Below are 25,827 nucleotides of genomic sequence, written 5' to 3'. Positions count from 1 at the left end.
TCACATATCTCGGCCTTGTCGGACCCCATCTTTTTGTCTTAAAATATTAGTTGTACCTTAAGCTATACGAGGAGGTAAAAAGGTTCTACAAAAATAATCGAGCACACACCATTTGTCACATGTTTTCATGTTTTCACCTTCTTTCCCTACCAGTTGAATTGATCGTAGAAACAATTATTGAACCACGACACTGTAGTTCTGTGAGTTCCTCCTCTCAGCAAGCTATTGTATAACGGTTTAACCAGACCTTGGCTGCATCCTTGAACCTCTAACTAACAATTCGTTGTCCACCAAGACATTATTCTGTCTTCAGAACAAAATTTAGGTAACAGGTTTTTTTTCTTCCTCTTCTCCTCCCTTTCCTTCTACAGCCTCATCAGTCATTTTCTGATCATCTTCTTCAACAGGTTTTCATTCTGAATTGCCCAGTATCTTTTCATTCCTTCTGATCGTTTTTGTCGTCTCTCATCTGTAAAAGTCCTTTTTATTGTTTGACGTATGTCTCTTTTTGGTTTGAATCTAATTTTTATGTTTTGAAGTTTCCTTAAATTTTCTGTCTTGTTTTGCTAATCGACCAGGGTTAATTCTAACTCTTTCATATCCTCCCAGAATTCCTTTATTAACGCTGCTTGTTACTTCATTCCCAAACTTTCTCTACAATTTTTTTTTGATAATCTGGTTTCTGGTGTCCTCATGCTATGATAAAAAATTGATTCTTTTTTTCGCATATTATCTGTTATGGCTTCAGTTTGCTGTACACCACTTCATTAGATACTATCCACCATTGTCCATCTTTCTGATATTTCTTATTTATGCATGTTCTAGCTATTTTCTCTCTCTTTTTAAGATTTTGTTTTTCTGGGTGATTTTGAAAATAGTTCAGGTGTGGCCGAGCGGTTCTAGGCGCTTCAGTTTGGAACCGCGCGACCGCTACGGTCGCAGGTTCGAATCCTGCCTCGGGCATGTATGTGTGTGATGTCCTTAGGTTAGTTAGGTTTAAGTAGTTCTAAGTTCTAGGGGACTGATGACCTCCGATTTTAAGTCCCATAGTGTTCAGAGCCATTTGAACCTTTTTTTTTTTAGTTCTTATTGCCTTGCAGGTTTCTCGTCCAAGTAATAAGCTAAAATTTCTCCTAGATATTTAAATTGTTTTACCATTTTAGTTTCCTGTTATTTACTGTTATGAGGTTGACTACTAGTGGATCTGCTACCATTATCTCAGTGTTTTCGAATGATATGTTGAGTCCTATTCTTATGCTGCATTTTGTAGGCTTGTTATTTGATTTCTGGCTTCTTGAATGTTATTAGCTAGTGACGCTAAGTCATCTGCGAATCTTAATTGGTTTGTTTCTAAAATATCAGTTTTCTATCGTCAATCATTACTTTTTTTTTTAAATACAGTGTGCGCTTCGACTCGTCGATGGCGATGCAACCGTTCTTCTTCGAATACAGGTTCACGAAATTCGTTTAAAACTGTTTCGTGAGAATCATGTTGTCTTTCATCCTCGTGTATTAGACACCTAAAGCTTTCCGTACACCTTAAGCATCCCTGCACTGTACGGCCACCTGGTAGGAAGATGATGTTCTGTGAAGTAATACTGAGCTGCAAGTGTGATACTAAGCAGTGTATAACTATTACTAATTTATGTTACTACAAAATTCACAATTTATGACACGACGTACTCTTAACGGAACGGGAAAAACCTCTGTTAGGTATCTGATCCAATTTGGTACCTTTCTGCCAGTGTCGGCCCGCGGATGTCATAAAAATTACAAAATTATTACAGCTAAAAGATCGATCTGAATCTGTGAGTAAAAAACAAGGCGGAATTGATGCCATGTGACTGCTAGTTACAACATGTACACATGTGGGGTAACTGCTATAGACGGTACTGTATTTACATGAAGTGTAGGTATAGCGACAATCCTCTTTATGTGCGGACACCAATTCTCTTTATGTGCTAGCGCACTTGACAAGGTAGGCAACTCGCGTAACAGTGTAGGTAGTACTGTGCACAGCGCGGGGCATAACTGCCTGCGCTCAGTCCACCATTTCATACCAGGTGGCTATCATTAAAGTACAACTACTCGTAGAGGTCCATTATGGGCTGTAATTATCGTATGGAAGTGAAACTTAGTAGATATTCTAATGTGTTAACGCGGAAACGTTACGCTGGAAAAAATTAGTTCCAATTTTGGCCACCAGGTGCAGATCTGGTGCTGTGAATGCAAGAAAGACGTAATGATCTAGGAACAGGACACAGGCAGAAAATGTCAAGCAAGTGAGAAAGGCTTAATGTTCGTATCGTTATTAACTATGTGGCGCATAGCACCAACCACATAGGGACCATTTCATTGCCCTTTAAATCCATGCACATTTTAATGTGAAGACCTTCACGCTTAGCCTAGCCCAAATGGGAATTTTTTAAATGGAATTTATTTGGTTTTACTGATGGCACAAATGCCATGTTACTTGACATGAGCTGCGCGGGATTAGCCGATCGGTCTGAGGCGCTGCAGTCCTGGACTATGAGGCTGGACTCGGCGGAGGTTCGAGTCCTCCCTTGGGCATGGGTGTGTGTGTTTGTCCTTAGGATAATTTAGGTTAATTAGTGTGTAAGCTTCGGGACTGATGACCTTAGAAGTTAAGTCCCATAAGATGTCACACACATCTGAACATTTTTTTGAACTTGACATAAGCTTCTTTGCTCCGAAATTTGTCGTCGGCAATATGTGGTTTTGTACGTCCATGTACTACTGATGAAATTAGTTTTACAGTTGTTGAAACCATGGTTAAGGAATTTCACCTGTCCGCATCCGCAGCTGTGCAGTCAGCGCTGCGAATTGCTAACCAAAGGAGCCAGGGTTCGATTCCCGGCCTGGTTGGGAGTTTTCTCTGCTCAGGGACTGGTTGTTGTGTTGTCCTTACGTTTGTAATGCCATAATTGACATTTCACTATTGAAATGGCTGAATAGACACATGCCGAAAGCCAATAATAATAATAATCTATATACCTGCCACTGGTTGCTGATTCTCTCAAATCATTCATTTACACTCACCGTTGCTGAATAGCAGCCATGTTCGGAATTTTAAAGTTTATGCAGTTATTTTATGCTCTTCGATTTTCGTAATCAAACAGTGTGCTACGCGAGCCAGATTAAGCCGAGAACTGCCACCGGATAACTCTGAGAGCGCAAATCACTCTAAGCAGCTCCTCCCGTGTGCCGACGGCTGTCTCTCTTGAGAGGTCGGATGTTCCGTACACGTCCACGTCAACGTTAGCTGCCTTGTCCCGTGTGAGGACTGCTTAAAGCATCACAACGTGTTTGTGGGGATTTGTTAACCGTTCGTTGAACGATTTCTTTTAACTACATTGAGACACCGTGAAAAAATTTCCACTCCATCTAGAGCTATCCAGACGCTAAAGGTCGTATTAACAAATTCGTAAAATTGTTCCATGAAGAGAAAATTTTGTTGAGCAGACATTATATGCGTGTGACCATTAAAAAAATGAAGGATTTAGCATTGCGAAACTTCCCCACAACCGCCAAAATGTACACAAAAACCATATTTTTCAGTTTCTGACGAGCCTCTGCGATTTTTCTGATTTTTTTAGAAGAATTCGATCTGCCAGTGGCATGCCTAGAACACTTTTTTCTGCTCGACTGATCAGAGACAGAGAACTACTTCAATTAAAGGAGGGCTGGGGAAGCGAACAGCAGACGCCTTTCGCCTGATATTATGTAGAAACATCACAGGAAACCTAAATCAGGATAACTGACGGGGATTCGCAACCAGCTCACTGAGAATACGAATACAGCCTCTTTAACACCTGAACCACCTCGGTTGGTGTTTCTCTCCAACTTCCGTGCCCTGGAAACAACGAGGCGCTGTGTTCTGTAAGGAACTTTGTGATATAGAGAAATGACCACATAGTTTCATCGGAATGTCGTTCAGACATGTGATTCGCAGTGCTACAGATTAAGAGCCTGGCCTTTTTCAGTGTAGCTAATTCTGACCTATGTAAGTGTATACACAGAAATATAAACAAAGACTAAGAAGTAACAGCTGCTGTATATGTTGTATTCGAATAAAAAAAACGAAACCGATAAATTACATTTATAATGTAGATAATAAGAAATTCGTCTTTTGCATCTGAACGTTTATCTTGTTTCTAACCAAAGGTGTATCACCAATACATACTATGCATCATCGTTGGTCTATAATATAAAGAGAAATTATCGAATTACTCATATAATACGATAAAGATACGAAAGAAGAGCTCGCAGATAATTTAACAATAAATAATAAATAAATAAGAATAGTTAAAAATAAATAAAAATAATAAATAATAGCGCGATTATGTCGAGAGTAGCGTAAACGTAACATATAGCTATCCTGTCGGCATTAGTTTTAGTAGAGTTTGGAGTAAATTATCAGTCGGCGTGTCATTCAAATGACCGCAAGTACGGCACATCAATTACGGGGTAATAATACGTTGAATATTGGTATCCGTAATTTCTTTCCATAGCTACAGAAGTGTTGTATCACTGGATATGCCTCGTACGAATCTGTTATTCGGGTTAGTTAAATTCCAAAGTCTTAGTTGTTACATTTACAGTACCACTTTTTTAAAATGCTGGTGACCGTCAAATGTTTCAGAATATATCGTTCAAGTGACTTTCGGTAACGTCCCTGAACTGTGTGCAGGGCCCTTTGAAATGTGTAGGCGTTTCTCTTGACTGTTTTACTCGTGTGTGTGCCAAAATAACTTAAATAAAATAATTGCACGATTACAATGATCTGCTATAATACATCCCTCGCACAAGAAGGGTAACACGCAAGACGTTGGCATTACAGCAGCATATCCCTTTTACCAAAGGCATACAGAGATATTATCATTAACTGACTATAAGATATTTTTAACGATATTACTTAACAGAGACTGTCAACTGGGTGAATATCAGGGTAGGTTTAGGAAGGGGGACTGTTGCTCAGAACAGATTTTCAATCTGATATCAGTAATACGTCACAGATAATTAAATTCCAAAGATTTAGTTGTTACATTTATTGATTTTAAAAAATCTTTTGGCGGTACTGACAGGGAAACCCTAGATAAAGCAATCCATGAACCGACAGACACAATCTCAAAACTAAAATTCATGGGTGAAATACCTCAACCTTTCAAAATAAATACAGCTGGTCAGGCAGCGACGGTCTATCTCCACTTATTTTCACCTGTGTAATGGCGAACATTGTACGAATTTTGAATGAAAGGTGAAGGTATCCAAAATATCGCCACTTGTTCTACTGAGAAAAAAATTTCCTAGAATTTGTAAATGATTCTGCCATACTTCCTGAAAGCCTGACACGAGGAGCGGTGCGAGTGAATCTTTTAAAAGAGACAGTCAACATGACAGACTTAAGAATATCTGCAGAGATAATAAAATTTGTAAGAAATATAAAAAGTGCTCCAAAAATTTAATAACAGATATTGAGCAAATACAAAAGGTAAAAAATTAAAATAATTGGGTCATACTATTCAAGAAACAGATTAAGAAAACCTGCTTTCGAGGAAAGGATACACAAGATGGAAAAAAGCTTATGATATAAGTAAGAATACCTAAAATAATAAATATAAATTGCTTATCTAAAAGACTCAACAAAAAAAAACACACTACAACGTAGTAGTTAAACCAGAATGCCTGTATTAAAGCGAATGTCCAGCATTAAATTATAAGCTTGATAAAATAGAAGTAGCCGCGAGGAGTATCCGCGTGGTTTGAGGCGCCATGTAAAGGATTGCGCGGCCTCTCCCGCCGGAGGTTCGAGTCCTTCCTCGGGCATGGGTGTGTGTGTTGTTCTTAGCATAAGTTAGTTTAAGTAGTGTGTAAGTCTATGGACTGATGACTTCAGCAGTTTGGTCTCTTAGGAATTCATACACAACTAGAAATATTACAAAGAAGAATGATGAAAAATATTAGGTCCTCGAAAAATGCAGCATTTTGGAAATTAAGAACTAACAACGAAATGAACATCGAAAATATATCACAAGCAATAATGAAGAGGAGATTACTATTTTAGGACATATTTACAGAATGGATGACAATAGACTCACCAATCGGATCTTCAAATACCTTATGGAACAGAAATTAACAACAACATTGATTCAAGAGGATAGGGAAGACTTGCGAAGGAATAACAGAGAGAATATGTACTGGAAAGAGAGAGATGTTTAGGAAATAAGTTTTAAAAGTGGAAGGCTTTGAAAGTAAGAGGGAGAAGTAAATTGTGAAAAGTGGACTGAAGGCAGGAAAAAGAAACATCTGAAACAACAAAGTAATACTGGAACAAAAGGAAAGAACAACAAAGGATTAAGAACTGAAATTAGAACGTGATCCCTAGAAGGCCTTCACCTAAGAAGAAGAACTGTTATTTTTGCACAGCTAGAAGTATGATATATGAAGTATGTCACGAAGATAGCAGCAGGCTGGAAGGTGACTCATAACAAGCTCTTAGCAACTGAGCTATCCAGACACCTGGATTGTTCAGTTAGTAGCAGCACTGTCACGAGAGAAAAGGCTTGGGGGTCGATTCCCGGTCGGGAATGCAGTTTTAATCTGGCAGAAAGTTTCAAAATAGCACACCAGCTCCGGTTCCTGCCATGACGGATAAGTCCGCGCACACGTATTCATTCGAATGCGGTATGGAGCGGCTGGAATCAGTAAAATGCTTTCATGGTTGTTGTCAGATTCCCAGACCTTGGAGTCGCTACGTTTCACTAAAGTAGCCTCACGGTTGACATCACTAAGCAAAAATCCTGACTTATTCATAGAAAGACTTAATTGTATCCAGATGGGGAAATGATATTGGTTCTTTTCCGAATGGAGATCCAGTGCCTTAACCTTTTCGCGACTTTTCTCCCCAGGACCACCGTCTTCGCAGATACCGATACCAGTGTTAACAGAGTAGTGAAATTTTTTGAACTGTCAGGCCTCATCCCTAGACTGGTGGGGAAGGGCGACACACTTTGACTTTTCGTCAGGGCGCTGATGACCGTGATGTCGAGCGCCCCCTCAACCCAACTCATCATAATCATCATCATTTTCTCAGCAGGAGACAATGACTTTCGCATCGATAACAGCAGTGACTTCTGTCATGGCCTCCACAATACACAGCAAGTGTTCGGGCACCATGCCCATACTTAAAAACTTACAGATCGATTTCACGGAGCAATGTTTTATTATGTGTGTCTAAGAGTTGCCGGTCGTCTTAGTGGACATGTGCAGCATCCATATGTTATCGATATACCTTCCAGCCATAATTTTCATTGTGGTTTTTCATCCTAATTTTTTTATTAACAGTGCGCTTCACTACAGCTGTTGATGCTTTGGCCGGCCGCGGTGGACGAGCGGTTATAGGCGCTTCAGTCCGGAACCGCACGACTGCTACGGTCGCAGGTTCGAATCCTGCCTCGGGCATGGATGTGTGTGATGTCCTTAGGTTAGTTAGGTTTAAGTAGTTCTAAGTTCTAGGGGACTGATGACCTCAGATGTTAAGTCCCATGGTGCTCAGAGCCATTTGAACCATTTTTGTTGGTGCTCTGATCACATAATGAAACTCTATCACGTCCAGTAGTATTCAAACACTTGAAACGATATAAATCAAATATTCGACGTTTATATGACCTCTGGTCAAAACAATCAGATGTCAGTACAGCATGACGAATAAGTAAGTAACAAACTTCAGATCGAAATATTCAGGGTTAAATACTGGATCGACCAAAGGATTTTTATTGTTTCATTAACCTGTGGCAATGATACCTAAATAAGGAAAATACCTAGTGGTACCGTAGTGTGAAGTCCACTTGAAACCGTACGTAGCTGTTTAACTCATCTCAAATGTTGCAGGGAGGCAAGTACGTACAACTTATAAAAGCATCAAACCTAGTAAAACACCGTGGTGTTCAAACAAATCCTTTGGTTGAAGTCGGATTTACCTTACCTTATCTTACAGGATGTGGCACATTGTTACGGCAAAATTCTGTCACACACGGGGTACATGCCATATGCCAGCATCGTTTATCATCTGCGTTATATAAATGTTAAGATGTTAATAAGCAGGTACATCGGAATGGATGTAAGCTGCAATAGTTGTGCAGAATTTGGGAGGCTTGGACAATATATACTAGCGTGGAGAGCTGATTCAAACAGGTCTTTGCACTAAGACTATAACAACAACGTGATGTTAGTAAAGAGTTCCTCTGTTCAGATTGAGATATGCTGATTTAATAGCACCACATCTCCCATTTTAATTGCAGGCACAATAATAGGTTTCAAGTGTGAAGAGTACACTGCCATCGGCACTCAAGTGATGCCCCCAGATCATAGCTTGTCTTCCACTAAGTAACATGGGTGAGAAACGCCAATACCACCAGCATAACCAAACAACACGTCCAAGGATAGCATCCACTTACTATTGCAATGTCAAAAATCCATTAACATTCCCGTGGAAAACTATAGGCCTCCGAATGCTGAGTCATATAGTACCATCCCACCATGGCATAGGATATTCTACGAACAAAGCTGCTATTATAACTCGTTCTGCGCTCACCCTCTATGTAAACTCACACGTTTCCAAGCTTCGATATTATTCGTGAATCGGAAGACAACAAAACAGGTTCTTTTCGATTTTCTTCCTCTTAAGCTGTTCTACCGTCCAATGTCTTCACACTTTGTGGTATCGTCCTGTTAAGGGAACATGTGCTATCTCCTTACATGGGTAGAGCCAACTTTATTGGAACTACGGACATTTTAAGCTACTATTGTGCATCTTCTTACTATTTAATAAGTTCTGTGGAAATTAATAGCAATCTGACATCTGTTCCGACAGCCAAGAGGCGACCACAGCTACAGTACTAGTTGACGATACTGTCCTAGTCGTATTTAAACAACTTCCTTCGTTTTGAATGCTAGTGCAACCATGACTTGCGCTTTGGAACCGCACTACGACATTTGTTACCTTCACTGTGATTGTTGAAGTTCTGTCCTGTTAGTGGCTCGATGCAGCACAGATTCCGGTAAATCACCAAGTTGAAACGTTGAATCACTTACCTTCGTGTCAAAGTTGGCAGTAGCACGCTCAGATAATGAATACTCATAGGGCTCCAGTGAATGAGGATCGTCCCACGCGCCATCCACTCATCACCGTAAGCAGAAGCCACTTCGCCTCTTCGCGTACCACGATGTTGTGTAAGCAGTCCGATGACTCGTTACCCGTGACAGCGACGGGATTTAGGGCGAAGTCAAGTGGTGAGAACGGCGAGCCAATCTGCATTCCCGCAGAGCTTAGTGCTGAATACCTCAATTACTGTTCGCTATTGGTTACCTGTATGGTGCAGCGTTGAAGGGTGGGTGTATTGCTGAAACAGGAGGACCATCGGCACGTAAAAAACGTAGATTAGTAACGTACACGCATTTGATGTATTATGTGCTTTTACTTCAGCTGTTACCAACAATATTTTGTAACTTAATGTACCTGAGTTGCCCTTCCTTAATGCCTGGATTGCGACTTCTATACCCAACTCAATGGTCTAAGAATGTTACATCCTGCCCATACTGCAAGTACAGTATTACGAAACTGTGGCCGGCCGGTGTGGCCGTGCGGTTCTAAGCGCGTCAGTTTGGAACCGCGTGACCGCTACGGTCGCAGGTTCGAATCCTGCCTCGGGCATGGATGTGTGTGATGTCCTTAGGTTAGTTAGGTTTAAGTAGTTCTAGGTTCTAGGGGACTGATGACCTCAGTAGTTAAGTCCCATAGTGCTCAGAGCCATTTTTTTTAACGAAACTGTGTGGCAAATCACTGGGAAAAATTTAGTGGTTCTAGAAAACTGTGCTAACAGAACTGACAGTTTTCATTTACCTGCAGATGTATTAAAACGTCGAGAAATTACGCGTTTTTTGAGTTGATAAAGCGTGAAAAAGGTCACAGTGCACAAAGCTAGGTGAGAGGTCAAGTCTTGCGCTAATATATTACCTCTCTTCATGACTTTTAGGATTCTGTACTTCAATCGGTAAAAACGAAAACCTTATAGGATCACTTTGTTGTCCGTCTGTCTGTCCGCGTGTTAAGACTCCTTCTTGTCAGGAAAGAATATCGGTATACAGTTGACATTTATGTCAAATACTAACGTCTACGGCTGGTTGGTGGTATAAAATATTATGCTTCTAAGTCAATGCAATCAAAAGATACGGCCATTTATGTCACATATTTCGATATTTGCAAACCCACTCATCAAAACCTATGGATGAACTATCTAAATATATAATTAAGTTTGCACGGACACCTGAGAGCGTGAGTCCTTCTTGCACTTGTCCGACTTTTTTTTTTTGTAATGTACAGTAAGTATGTCCTCACGTACGTTTTTATGTTTCTTGTTGTTACTCTAACTATATTAACGTAAGTGGGAAACTGCTTTTCAAGCCGTGTTTTGTTTCATTAATTTTTCTGATGACCTCGCGTAGAAAATTTTCAGCATTAAAATTTTTTCGTATAATCGTAACCCCTATTATTTCTTCAGGAAATTTAAAGTAAACCAGTTGTATCGTATTAAATTAGATTCACTAATTGAGCCTATCTTCAGGTAGAATGACATAAATTCTTTGGAAAAAAATATTTTCACTTTCCATTGAGTCAGATGAAACTACACGGTCCATTCGCATTAACGTGACCACCACCTATGTTCGACGAGATTTATATGACGCCCAGAAGGCCATAATCATTGGCCTTCGGGCCAAGGGTGGAAGCATTACCGAAACGGCTACGTTTGTGGACTATCCGCGAGCCACTGTTGTTAAAGTATATCGCGCATGGTAAAATGACTGGCTGAAGAGATGTCTACGGACGAATATACGTGCAACTGTTGAGCAGCTGACCACCCAGATGAAATAGGAGTCTACCATCAGTGACTACTGAATGATCATACAGCGAATGTTGCTGGTTCATGCGCCCATGCTGACAACTGCTCGTCGGCGACGAAGCTTAAATTTGTGGCCTTTTCAGATGGATCACGTTTTATGCTCCATCGACGTGAAATGTCTGAAAGCAAACACCCTGCAAAGATCGTCTGAACGGTCCAGGCCGCAGGAGGGAGAGTCATAGACTGGGGAATGATTTCGTGGCATTCCCTGGGTGATCTCGTCATTCTGGAAGACACTATGGATCAATAGTAATATTGTCACGTAGAAGAAGGTGCAATTAGATGAATGACGAACACTAACTTCACTTAACGAAGGTTTATTCAGCACTTGCACATACAAGAGCGCGGAGCGAACTGCCTCCGGCCAGAACACATACAGTATATATACAGTTACAGGACATTCCAGTACAATGATTCTTGACATATCTGGATACTTCTAGAATGTACTCGAACCGAATATAGAAATTAAGATTTTACAGTTTAGCTGAGTTTTGAACTCACGATCCTCCATGGAACAGTCTGGTATCATAACCGTTGCACTACAGTGACTGTGTTATTCAGCTTCTTCTGCTACAATATTAATGTATTCTTGGGGACTACGTCCACCCTTACATGCAGTTCGTTTTTCCTCGGCACGGTGGCATTTACGAGCGGGATAAAAGAATGCGTCACACAGCTCGCAGTGTACGTGCGTGGTTCGAAGAACACCTGGATGAGTTTACCGTACTCTCTTGGCCACCAAACTTCTGGATTTAAACCCAGTCCAGAATCTGTGGGGGCACCTCAGTCGGGCTGTTCGCGCGATGGAGCCTCAGCCGAGAAACGCAGTGCCGGTGGCCATGGTCCTGGGGTCGGTATGGCTCCATATCCCTGTCAGTACGCTCCAGAATCTCTCTGACACTCTTCCCGCACCCCTCGCAGCGGACCGCGCTGCAGAAGGTGCTTATTTAGACTTTTGACAAGTGGTCATATTAACGTGTCTGGACAGTATATGTTGCACAGTCACGTTGACAGCAAATGAACAAATTCATATACACTGTTTTCATAAATCATTACAAGTGGCAGAACATCTTAGTCAGCTAATCTAGGTATAACAGTCCATCTTACAGGCATTTAAAAAAAATCATAAACAGGAACCTCATCCGTACGCTAAACGAATATCATCTTTGTCCACATTCTCTAATTAATCGCGGAAGAAAGGAAAAACTCATATGGAAAACACTGGTGACATCATATACCGTAAACCAAATAAGCCCAAGTCAGGACGGATCATGGCACACGCTTGGGCGCTTAGAGATGCGCCATTTCTGTGTCTACATACAAAAGCGCCTTCAATGCTCACTGTCGAAGACTTGCTGAACGAGCTATACTCGGGGCTGTTCCAGTAGAACACACTTTCTAGGATGAAAGCACACTGGAAAAAATATTACTCACATCCTTAAAAGAGCACAACTTTCGATTTAGAGCACTGTAGTAGGCGTGGACCTGTTACCAAGTGTTCATATGACCCTCCACCGTTGACTTAAATGATGACAGTGAAGCAGTGTGGCTGTGCCAGTCGACTGTGTGGAAACAATGCAGTAAGATGGTTCGATGTGGAGTTGTGTCTAAGTGAAGGTATAGTGTTTCTTGAAGTTTTCCCATCGGATCGAATATTCAATCATGTTTTCGGTAGTGCATCCTACTGGGATTCAGTGATCATGCAACCTGCTCAACCGAGACGAGGTTTCCCTGCTCGTCAAATTATGGAAACCCCACATTTCATCTCTGTGCTCTCGAAGGAAATTTCCTAAGTCTTCATGCCATCCAAAATTACCAACAATACACTTCGTAAGCATTGTAGGTTCACCGATTCTGCGCTTGCTTTGCTTTACTCTTAGACCTATCGAGTTTAATCTATGACTAACGCTCTTGTTATTAACAGTGTGATCTCTGACACATGAGCGTTTATTCCACAGTGTGAATGGCTGAAAGCTTGTCTGCCGAGACATCGGAACATGAATTTAAAATATTCCCGATGCGCGCCCGAAAAATGTTGGACTAATGGGGCTTAGTGTTTGGACCTGCCCGTTACCGCATAGTGAATGAACCTGCCAGTTTTGTTGGTATATCAACAAGGAGCGTCAAACGCATCTGGCCGGCCGAGGTGGCCGAGCGGTTCTAGGCTCTTCAGTCTTGAACCGCGCGACCGCTACGGTCGCAGGTTCGAATCCTGCCTCGGGCATGAATGTGTGTGATGTCCTTAGGTTAGTTAGGTTTAAGTAGTTCTAAGTTTTAGGGGACTCATGACCTCAGCTGTTAAGTCCCATAGTGCTCAGAGCCGTTTTGAGCCAAACGTATCTACAAGAACAGGTGTACAACTCGTAGCCTTGTAGCAAGGTGTATGAACAGTGGTCGTAAAGTGTTCCTTACTAGAGTTGTAAAACTACCGTAGGCTATCGAAGACTATCGTAGAGTTTGGTAGTTTTCCCAGTAGACTTGGTCAGTTAAGATCCTACCCGCGTTACTTGTACATTGGGTGTGTTCCATACCTGTCGGGCGTTATCTCATTTCCATCACTTTGTTTGCGTATGTGACCAATATGTTACAAAATTCCCCTAGAAATCGGAAGCAGTGAACCATCTAGAAACTGAGTGAGAATATATGATCGGCCGCGTAACCTACGGGACATTTTTCTCTACATAGTTATCCACCTGTCTGTTACTTAAAAATAAACAGTATATATAGCAAAAGTAAAGCTGTCAATGTTTAATTCATGTTTTTTCGAAAATTGTTGATCTGTAGTGTGAAAAAGAGGTATGTTGCAGTATATATATATATATATATATATATATAGGCAATCCAAAATTATTAATTTTCATGTAACGTTAGAAAATGCAATTTTCTAAAAAAAGATATAAAAATTAAAAAAAAAACTAAATAAAAGCGGATCAAACATCTCTCCAATACTTCGTCGACTTTATATAAACCAACTTTCGCACTGGTCGGTAATAACAGGAAACTATTGCCTTTGATCATGATGAAGAACGTTCCGTTGAGTACAAAATAACAATAATTATAAAGGTTTTTATGTTTGTGCATGTAAAATGTATTTGCACTAAAGTAATTCCTTTAGTTACATAAAAATGCAACTAACTTTTATTACTTATAAAATGCAATTCATATTTCTAAGGATATAAAATACACAATGGACTAACACTGAACGATGTGCGGTTCTAATTACGTGCAAAACAGATAAAAAAATTGAGAGAGAAGTCGTCGTCTCAGAGTTTCTCTTTCACACATTCGTTTATGTTTCTTTCCCTACCAATGCTACTAATACTGCCGTAAACCTACCATTTACTACGTCATTTATGTAGTGTACGGAAACTAGCAAACCGTAGTTTTGGTAGGGCGCAACTCAATTCCTAACCAAGACGGACCGGCGACGAGTGTCACGCCTTGTCAATGACAGTCGGTTAAAAATCCGACGGGAATTACCGCAGTCATGCACTGTGCGGCTGGTCACGGCGGAGGTTAGAGTCCTCCCTCGGGTATGGGTGTGTGTGTTTGTCCTTAGGAAAATTTAGGTTAAGTAGTGTGTAAGCTTAGGGACTGATGACCTTAGCAGTTAAGTCCCATAAGATTTCATACACATTTGAACATTTGGAATCACCGCTGTCAGTGAATGTAGGTCCATCTCAATCAGTATCCGATGAACATACCGAAAGGAACTGCATGCGATGGATATTTGGATTGAGGTATCTCGCAGAATGCCACTTCTCATACCGCCACATAAAGCAAGACCAAACAACGCATGAAATGTCTAGTAGAGAGAGGCGAGTAGTGTGGGCCGACGAGTCGCCAATTTGCCTCTTTTTAAACTACACAAGCCGCCGAGCTACAAATGTGGCATTTAACCAGTAGTGCGAAGAGCGTGTAGTTCAGGCTGGAGGTGGTTCTGTAATATTTTGGGAGCGCTTTTCGTACCGTGACTTAGGCCCACTCATTCTTGTATTCCTTGCCAATTCAGACCCAGAGAGATGATTAAAAACTTTTGTAATCGCTCAGCGTATCACATTTGTCACATGATCCAGTGTTACTGTTGCAGATAAGATTGAAAGTCCTATACGTCTGGAGTGGCTGTGGTTATCGAGTAGCGCATGAAATGAGTCACATACCAAGTATACCACTGGCGTTTGGTTCTCGGGAACTTGCGTCAGTCTGGGTGGAAAAGAACTGCCGGCTGGTCCCGGCCGAGGTTCGATTCCTCCCTCGGGCATGGGTGTGTGTCTTTGTCCTTAGGATAATTAAGGTTAAGTAGTGTGTAAGCTTAGGGACTGATGACCTTATCAGTTGAGTCTCACAGGATTTCACAAACGTTTTTTTTTTTTTTTTTTTAAAGAACGTCAACTCTATGGTTGTAGGCCTCGTTCTGATAATAAAAGCCAATTTCTTCCTTACCACGACCAAACTGCGTTATGTGCACAACACAGAGAGAGTGGAAATGGAAAACGTTCTAAATGCCATTTTTCAGTTCTGTTGTGTTTTGCGTACTCTCTTTCATGTTCCTAGACTGGATTCAGGTAGTCTTACAAACATGCGTTAGTAGATGGGGCATGGCCTTTGTGCCAAGCTGTGCTTCCCTCTAGAGTTCTAAAATTTAAAAGATAGGAGAAATGGTTTTTGTTGATTACAGTTTCATTAGTTAAAAACATGTTGCTGTACATCTGTGCTTGTATTATCACGAATAAGACGCAACACCTCAGTATTAGTGGCACTTGGATTGGACCAAAAAATTTCTTGCTCTTTTCTGCCGAAAACTAAAATCTTTGAGGTTGTGGATCTGTACAAAATACAAGTTCATTCTTGTAAAGAAGAAAACCACAACTAGCTACAGTATACTTACAGAAATAAGGTCGTTACCGGTTGATCTTCAGATGGCTGTTCACGATTATATTACGCTAGCTGAATACCCGGCATTCAAAAAAAATGGTTCAAATGGCTCTGAGCACTATGGGACTTAACATCTGAGGTCATCAGTCCCCTAGAACTTAGAACTACTTACACCTAACTAACCTAAGGACATCAGACACATCCATGCCCGAGACAGGATTCGAACCTGCGACCGTAGCGGTCGCGCGGCTCCAGACTGAAGCGCCTTGAGCCTCTCGGCCACACCGGCCGGTTACCCAGCATTTCCCGGGTAGTATTTACTTCAGTCTTCTATTAGTCCATCTCCTCCTCCCCCCCCCCCTCTCTCTCTCTTTGTCTATCTCTTTCTATCCCTATCTCCGTCCGTCTTCTCTTCTTTCCTTTCTCTGTCCGTCTCCTCCCCTCCACTCTTTCTGTGCATTTCCCTCAACCAGTCTTTCTGTCCATCTACTCCTCCCCCTACTATCCCCGCGTCATTGCGCTCATCCCAACAGGAGACTGTGTTTCCAGATTGTAACTAATATGTGTATCAAATTTGGTTGAAAACGTTCCAGGGGATGAGGTTAAGCTTTTACCCGTGACGCTGTCCGTGTATGCACATATCAAATATGTGTCACACATAGTTAACATATCACACGTTTTTATACGCATGTTTCACGTGTATGTCTAGCGAATTTCGCCCTGCGGTTTGATCTTCACGCAACTCAATGTTTATGACGTCATCTCTCATTAACAATGTGTCGTACAAAGATGTGCTTCTGTAAGCATATACTGGAGCAGATGTGAATAGTGTCTGTGAAAAGTGTTGTGAATAGACTTTGAATCATCGAAGTAATAAATTTAAACGTCTTGCATGATGTGGCAGTTTTTCATGCATTTCACTGTATATGACATCACATCTTCTGAACCATGCGTCGTACAAACATACAATTTTTCTTATCTATCAGTGGTATATGTGAATACTGTCTGCAGAATTTGTCGTTAGTATAGTTTGTAGTAAATAAGTAATAAATTGAAACGTCGTGCTTCATTCGGCGGTTTTACTACATAAACAGCTAAAATATATTAAACGATAAACTTTTTTTCTTTCATCATTTTATGGGGGTCGTCAGCACGAAAAAGTTTCGTAAAGGTTTAAAATTACGTGTAAAGTTTGTTGCAAATCTCCAGGCCCTATCATTCTCAAATACTGGATGACTTAAGTATGGGTATTCGCGCGTCGTGGGTTACACTGCTTTTTCATCCCCACCCCGACGCCTTTTATAGGTAGGTGTTTCATGGCCTACACCAATGATTTCCAGACAGTAAGCGATAATAGCAAGAAGTTTGATTTAATTCGGTACATTGTTTTAGGAGCTGTGGAACATACATACATACATATGTACCTCCATTTTTATAATATGTTTGGGGTTGTTGGTGTTTACGTTAGTTGCCGAGGAAAAAAAATTCAAGAACTAATTCAATCAACAACAAATGCTGTATGTACAAGAACAGCCATCTGAAGATGATCCTCTCGGTTTGAAACCTATAATGTCGCTATTTGTGAAAATAAATAGCATTATTTACAGTGCATGGTTCCTGTTTTCTTCTCTGCAAGAACCAATTTGTATAACTTTTCTTATTGGTACTTAGAACCAGTCAGCTTCCCGCTATCGTGATTAGAATGTTTTTAATAAAGTATTTATTTTCTGATTTGTATCATTATTTTTTGCGGCGATCCATTAAGAAGCAAAATTCTGTCGTATCAGATTACGTTCTTAGTTTTTTGGATCCAAATTAGTTATACACAAATAGAGACACAGTGTTTTTTCATTCTCCTGACAAATGCCGGATTTGGCACGTGGAAAGATTTCGGTTTCCACTCCTGGAATGAATCTACGAGCGCGGACTTTCTGTAGCTAAACCGCCATGCCCGACTACGGAGACTAATTCGTTGTCGCTTTGCTCATCGCGAACCGGTTAGTGAGTGGAGTGTTTTATGCCGCAGGAGCCGCGGAGCCAGCGCAGCGGCGTGCGTCGCGGCGCTGCTGGTGCTGGTGGCGCTGTCTGCGGCGCAGGCGGCGGCCCCGCTGCGAACCCCGGCGTGGCCCGCGCAGCTGTCCGCTCCCAACGTGAGCGCCGAGCGCCGCCTACGCCGCTACGTGCGCTTCCCCGCCGGCCGGTACGGCGCGCGCCCGCAGCCCCAGCCTCCACCCTCCGCTTACCTGCCCGAGCACGCGCCCTGGCTGCCACTCAGGTAAGCAATAACCCTCCCGCTGCTACAGACGTGCTCTCTGCATTCGGTGCTGCGCGCGGCTTTGTTGTTGTACTGCTGGCCAAATGATGTGTTATCTCTGCTCAGAGACGGCGGTCCGCCAGCTATGAATTAGTCTTTATCCGATTTCGAGAAAATTATTCGGTGAAAAACTTTGATTTTTGCACTTTATACAGTCTGATACCTTCGCTCAATGAAGGACTGAATTTCTTTCCATTATTTGTCATTGTTACTACGCTGCATCAAATTATGTATACCGTCCCACTAAGAGATTGCAAAGATACACCTACATCCACATCTACAAACATACTACACAAGCCACCGCAGGCTGCATAGCGGAGGGTACGCTGTACCACTACCAGTCATTTCCTTTCCTGTTCCACTCGCAAATAGAGACAGGGAAAAACGGCTATGTATATGCCTTATTTATGGTCCTTATGCGAAATGTACGTTGATTCAAGGAGAGTCGTTCTGCAGTCAGCCTCAAATGCCGTTTCCTAAATTTTCTTAACATTGCTCCTCAAAAGAACGTCGCCTTCCCTCCAGTGATTCCCAATTGAATTCCCGAAATATCCCCATAATACTTTCGTGTTGTTCGGACCTACCTGTAACAAATTAAGCGGCCCACCTCTGAATTGCTCCGCTGTCTCCCTTTCATACCACCTGGTGCAGACCCCAGACACTCGAACAGTATTCAAAAATGGGTCGCACTAGTGTCATACATGCGGTTTCCTCCACAGATGATCCACACTTTCCTAAAATTCTCTCAATAAACCGAAGCCGTCTCGTCTTACCTGCTTCAATCCTTACATGCTCATTCCATTTCATATTCCTTTGCAATGTTACGTCTTGATATTTAATTGACTTGACTGTGTCAGGCAGCACACTGCTAATGCTGTGCTCGAACATACAGGGTTGTTCTTCGTACTCATCTGCATTAACTTCTATTTTTCTATTTTTAGAGCTAGCTGCGATTCATCACACCACTAGAAATTTGGTCTAAGTCATCTTGTAGGCGTGCCCATTCCCGTCCCTCTGTGTTGGGCGTCGTGTCGTCATAAAAGTCGTCATATTTTATAAATGGGTTGAAAATATCGAACGAGGCTTTTTGCAAATGGTAACATGCAAAGAAGCACGTATGTTTTATACTAAATACCGGAAACATTTTTATTCACCGATTTATTCACCGAGATATGCAACTAACTCACCCGCAGCAGTGAGAGTGTAGAAATGAACGGGTAAACACGTCATGGCGGCCGTTATAGGCCGCGTTTAAAGACGTCTTCAGCACCCGGGGAGCGGCGGAGCGTGACGAGTTAACTCGCCCACAGCACCTAAAGTGCTAAAGCACCAGCCAGTCACCTGTCTACACCGGGCCTGCTGCAAGCCGGGCGACACTCAGTTCACAATACCTGATACAACAAGCTATATCGAAGACCGCAGGACCTGCTATCAACGTACTGACAGACAGAGACCGCCGTGCATTGCTGAGGGTGTACATAAAATATCATATGAAATCACCAAAAGGAATTACTCGTGAGTTACAAAGTGCTACCAGCTGTGCAGCTGGCACAGTGACTGTGCGTGGGAAGTTAAAGAGAATGGGGAACAATGGTCGAGCAGCTCATCCTAAGCCACAGGAAATAACGGATTTGGAGTGATGAGTCACACTATTCTCTCTGCCAATTCGATGAAAGGGATTGGGTTTGGTGGATACTGGAGAACGTTACTTGCCGTCATGTGTAGTGGCAATATCTGCATCTACGTCACACTCCGCAAGTGTGGCGGAGGGTACTTTCGGTACAACTATTGGTCAGCTGATGGAAGAAGTCACACTCCATTACGAAACACTCTCCAAGTACAACTGAAAAACTAGTGTATATACGGAGAAACCGCAGGTACATGAATGACACACAGGTCATCGAGATATTCTGGTCGTCATCTGACGATGAATCTGATTAATATCAGGATAAGAGAATACCAGAAAGGATATTTATATTTTTTCCCGACATTAAATGGTAATTTCTTTGTTTTGGGCTTTTTCAGTGAAAAATCTTCTTCTTCTTCTTCCTGGCTCTACAGCCCTTGATGGGCTAGCTCTAGGACATCATTCCATTCGTCCCTGTCCATTTTTAAAAATCTTCTTGTATGTCATCCAGGTATCGAAGTCTTGGTCTTCCCGTGCTTCTTCGTCCTACTGGGTTTTGCAACAGTGCTGTTTTTGTAGGGTTCTCATGTTCCGTGAGGAAAATATGGTCGACTCATTTCAGGCGGTTTACTTTCATGAACTTTATAATTTCAAGTTCTTTATATAATCCGTTAAGTCCAAAATTATAACGTAAGCGCCATGCTATATCTTCATTAGTTGCCGCATTGATTTTGCGTAACACATCTCGTTCAAAACATCCTATTACCTCTTCTCATTGTTGTGTCAGTGTCAAGCTTTCTCAGTCATGTGTTAATACTGGACTTATTAAAGTTTTATACAGCAGACACTTTGTCCTTCTGGACAGATTTCTGGACTTAAGTTGTGCGGCCAGCCCATTATAGCATTTCTTAGCTAGGTGGTTGCGCCGCTTTATTTCCATACTAATATCATTCTGTGGTGTTACCAGAGTTCCTAGATAGACAAATTCATTAACAAATTCTATTTGCGCCTGGTCAATTTCTAATATTGTATTTAATTCTGGTCGTATTATTCGCATGTATTTGCTTTTGTTGATGTTCACTTCCAGTCCCATTTCTTCTGCTGCTACCATCAGTGTCCTCTACGTCTCTTTAGCGGCTAGTTCTATTCTTACTATAATATCCGCATCATCTGCATAGGTCAGAGGCTACACCATTCTAGCGTATATTGTGCCTGTTGTGCTTATTTGAGCTGTCCTTATTACCCTCTCTGGTGCTATTTTAGAAAGATACATGACAGCGCATCCCCTTGCCTCAGTCTACAGCTAATTTCAAAATTTGGTGTTAACTTTCCTTGTATCCGCACGTTACATACTACTTTTCCCATAGTCAAACTTACAAGATGTATTGAATGTTGTGGTAGGCCCAATTCATTCATGGCTTCAATAAACTTATTCTTTTTATGGTGTCATACGTAGCTTTAAAATCAACGAATATCTTATGTGTTTCTATATTGTATTCCCATGTTTTTTTAAACATTTGACTCAAGGTGGATATTTAGTCAACGGTTGACTTCCCAGATCTAAATCCTGCCTGATATCACCCAACTGCTTTTTCTGCAAAAGATTTTACACATGGAGTAAAAAGGGAGGAGAAAATTATATGTTTCACCAACTGCGACATAATCGCTTGTACAAATAGTGATCCAATACTGTAAAATGCTTTTTTATTCTAGTCTCTGATCACAAATGAATTCTTTAGACGATGACCTGTTTCAGTCTGTAATGACCATCTTCAGATCTAAAATATATAAATATATACATCTAATGAGCAGTGTGTCTTTTAACATAAAACAGCAATATGTACCACAATATACTGTCATACTCCAGGGAAATGTACAGATAAAAAATGGTATAACGTACCTTTTTTACACCATGTCCTAAAGTGATACGGCCATAATGGCATCGTCAAAACATATAAATATTATCAGCATAGCATCGTCACACAGATTTAAAATATGGTGTAGAATAGGCCACATCATCCACACAGTGATTATTGCCAACTAGCTATTGAGGTACAGTAGCATCCAGCCGGCCGGTGTGGCCGTGCGGCTCTAGGCGCTTCAGTCTGGAACCGCGTGACCGCTACGGTCGCAGGTTCGAATCCTGCCTCGGGCATGGATGTGTGTGATGTCCTTAGGTTAGTTAGGTTTAATTAGTTCTAAGTTCTAGGCGACTGATGACCTCAAAAGTTAAGTCGCATAGTGCTCAGAGCCATTTGAAAAAATAAGTAGCATACAGGAGCCTCTTTGCCTACACTCTTCCTAGATGTCGCTACTGCGGGCTTGCTTATATGTAGTCATCATTTTCGCAAAAACATAATTTGATAAAAGCACATTAGATAAAATGTAAAGTGCTTCACAAATTTTCATGTAAAACAATTTTTTGGGAAGAAGGTCACACCGTTTTCCCGCCATGTCTCTTAGAATGATATGATGTTAGACGTTCTGCAGACTACTTCCCACCTTTCTTTTCACAGCTTCACCTACAGAATCGAATGCGGATTTTTGGTTACATTTCCCACTTCACTTATCATCGCCGAAAACCCACTGCAAACTAAAGAAAATTCTGAGCCATCGTCTTTACGATTCTCGAATGGTGCTTGCCCACACTGTCGTATCTACGGCCAGTGTTCGTGACTCTCTGCTACTTTTTAATGCGTGTTATAAAATTAAAAATATGATCATGTCTCTTAGTTAATGGTTAAAATGAAATATGATCTGAACAATTTTTTTAAAACAGCATGCAGTACACCACAGCGTTTTCTAACAGCATTTGAGACACTCACTTGACAGTTTGTAGATACACTTCTACGAATTTGCAAGATTTACGTGACACAACGAAATACATCCTATTAACCCAGACCTGAAAAGTTTGAAAAGAAATCTTCTGGCAGATTGCATTGCATTGGGAAGTGTAGTTTGGTATCTGAGTAGATAAAGATTCTAGGTTAGATTACCGGTCAATCCTAGATTTTTGTTACGTGTCAGTCATTGCTACTATCACCTCTGGTATGAGTTATACCGTGGTTCAGATTCCACGGGAAACTGTAGGTTCACTATATCGAGAATGGCAAATTAGTTTATATGTAAGAGGTAGGCGTGGCCATACTGCCATTAAGTGAAAAATATCATGAAAGTACTGTGTTGCTCAAATTAACTTCCGTGTTGATAAATTCCTATTCCTTTTTTCCCTTATTCATTAAAGTAATTCATTCTGCATTGCTCTGATTCTGTGACGAGAAGGTAAGTCACAACCTCAAATCCTAACATCTCATCACACTTCTATTGATGTTGCTTTAGCTCTGCAACCCGCGAGATATACACTGGTGAGTAAAACTTCAGGACGAAAGTAACTTTCGCATGGTGTGTCACTGCCAAGTACCATAGCTCCATGAAACTTGGACCATACGTGGAAAGACCTGTTACAGTATAATACTGAAGATAATTGAAAGCAATATGCAATAAGACGAACAGAAATGACACTTTCATTCAAAGACAATAATTACACTGAGTTCACCTCGATTTATGATGGTCGCTTGAACATTACAAAAGGTGTGACATGGTTCTTAATTAGATGTGTGATTACCGCAAACTGCTGTGCATGCTCTACAATGTACTCCCACGCAGGCAAAAAGTTGGCAAGAAGTTCGTTCCAAGAGCTTCTGCACCTGCGCAGTTCGATGCGGTTGAGCATTTCCATCCATAAAAACGAAGTCAAGACCGAATTCATCACTGAAAAGGCGCACATGGGGAAGGAGTATAGTGTCACAATAACGTTGATCTGGCTATCAGTACGACCAGAAAATGTTATATCACTCCACACTATAACACCTGGACCACCAATACGACAATTTCCGATAATTTTTCTGAGCGCATAAGTGTTTTCACCTCTCCCCATATGAGGGTACATCCAGACTCACTAATCAGACTAAATACGCTCTCATCCGAGAAGAGCAGACGACTCCACTCCTCGTTCGTCCAGTCCCTATGTTCCTGACACCTTCACAAACAGTGCTGCCGATGTGCGAGTGTCAACGGAAGGCAACATACCCATCGTCGGACAAAGAGGCCTCTCCCACGCAGTGGACGTGCCACTGTGGAGCGTGAGATTGTGTGCCTTGTAGTCGTGTAAAATGTGGTAGCATTGCACCCGCAGTTTATCATGGGTCCCTTCTTTTCTACTTCGAACAAATGTGCGACTTTTCAGACGTCCAGGCTTCATCTTCATCGCATCGAGCTGCTTTCGCGAATGAATTTTTCCACTGCATGGACTGACCGTCATGGTCTCTGGATAATAATCCTGTTGAGCATGTCTGGGAAACATCACAGAGGCGAATTTAGGTTCGTCAGTGTATCTTCCAGACTACTACATGACTTTTTCTCATGAACAGGATTGACTACCTACACAGCTTTTTAATCATGTCATAGAGAACATGAAACGTTGCTGCCAAGTGCGTATGGAAACTAGAAATAGCCAATTTCACTACTGACCTTTGTCAAAAAATTACCCAGCTCATTATTTTATTTTAAATGTTCATCTTCTTTTTCATATCTATTCTAATTACATGTTTTAGACTCTTCTGTACATCTTGATGTTGAACTTTTCATTGCTCCCTGACCTGTCCGAGGTCCTGCTCTGGAAATATGCTGTCATGTTCTGATTGTGTTTAACTATAATCCAATAGCTCAGTTGCTGATGGACACTCATGTCATTTCTGTGTACAGTTTCGACTAGGGTTGACAAAGTACCCAATCTCACACACCACTTTCGCTTTTGTTGTGAAACAGTTTCTGATACAAAGGAAGTTAGGCCTGAGTTTAACGATCCATCGTCGTAGGGGTTATTGGAAATTTCAATCAAGTTCTGATTGAACAAGGATGCGGAAGAATGTTGCCACCAATAATTTAAGGAGACCACGAGATGCCAAAATCCTATTATCTGGAGGGCAATTTGAAACCCTTTACTCGTCAGAATTTACAGTATTTGTCTAAATTTGCCGGCCGGCGTGGCCGAGCGGTTCTAGGCCCTACAGTCTGGAACCGCGCGACAGCTACGGTCGCGGGTTCGAATCCTGAATCGGGCATGGATGTGTGTTATGTCCTTAGGTTAGTTAGGTTTAAGTAGTTCTAAGTTCTAGGGGACTGATGACTTCAGAAGTTGAGTCCCATAGTGCTCAGAGCCATTTGAACCATTTTTTGTCTAAATTTATTAACTGAAGAGTTGTTAAGAGTCATATAGTGAACAGTGAATTATGTGTAGATAGTCGACCTTTAATAGGGCTACTACGAGTGAAAGCTACGTGCTGCAGCATTTGATTATTCCATCCTACGCTATTCTGTGGTCAAGAGTAACCAAGTTCACAATTAGGATGACTGACACACAATGTGAGCAGCGAAACACCTGGGAAGCAGAAGCTGAGATACTCACTCATGGGAACATACCATGGTGTCCATTAATTCAGCACAGCAACGAGCCTACTGTTCTGATCACAAGACGTGCCTTTGCAATGAGAGATTCCAGCCTCCGTTAATTCTCAGGTCTGTTGTTATTACTATCACGAATGTTAAAGATTGAACGCCTCCAATAGTACGGACTAGAGTTGCGCTATACCAGAAGGATGGTTCAGTAGTTTTGGTAAACAACATAAACTGTATGATAACTATAGAATTGGCAGAACTGGATGGGAAAGAGACATAAATGAATGTGTAAGAGAAAAACTGGGAGCCGACAACTTCTCTTTGTTTTTGTTCATTGTGTTTTTCATATCCTTACAGAATATAAATTACGTTTTATGAGTAATAAAAATTTGTTGATCGCGTAACTTCTGCTCACTTTCTAGACGATTTACCACTTCCAGATTTTAAGGGAATCTAGTAAGACACTGATTGCATACGTAAAGAAAGCGATCATTATGAGGGAACGCCCAATAGAAATGAAAAACACCCAACTTACAGGTAAAGTGGATACGACCGTAACTGACCAAAGCTACCAG

At 41.4% G+C, this 25,827-nt stretch overlaps 1 protein-coding gene across 1 annotated transcript in view; it reads left to right on the top strand.

Moving 5' to 3' along the window:
• Positions 1–25,827, top strand: part of LOC124555565 (proclotting enzyme) — a 431,375-nt gene that overhangs the window by 130,780 nt on the left and 274,768 nt on the right. Inside the window, exon 3 of the mRNA XM_047129523.1 lies at positions 17,881–18,129. Within this exon, the coding sequence (XP_046985479.1) occupies positions 17,881–18,129 (249 nt within the window). The remainder of the gene's footprint in view (positions 1–17,880; positions 18,130–25,827) is intronic.

Source organism: Schistocerca americana, chromosome X, assembly GCF_021461395.2.
Source record: "Schistocerca americana isolate TAMUIC-IGC-003095 chromosome X, iqSchAmer2.1, whole genome shotgun sequence".
Lineage (NCBI taxonomy): Eukaryota > Metazoa > Arthropoda > Insecta > Orthoptera > Acrididae > Schistocerca > Schistocerca americana.
The sequence above is the reverse complement of the archived record's forward strand: the minus strand, read 5'-3'. Positions and strand labels throughout refer to the sequence as shown.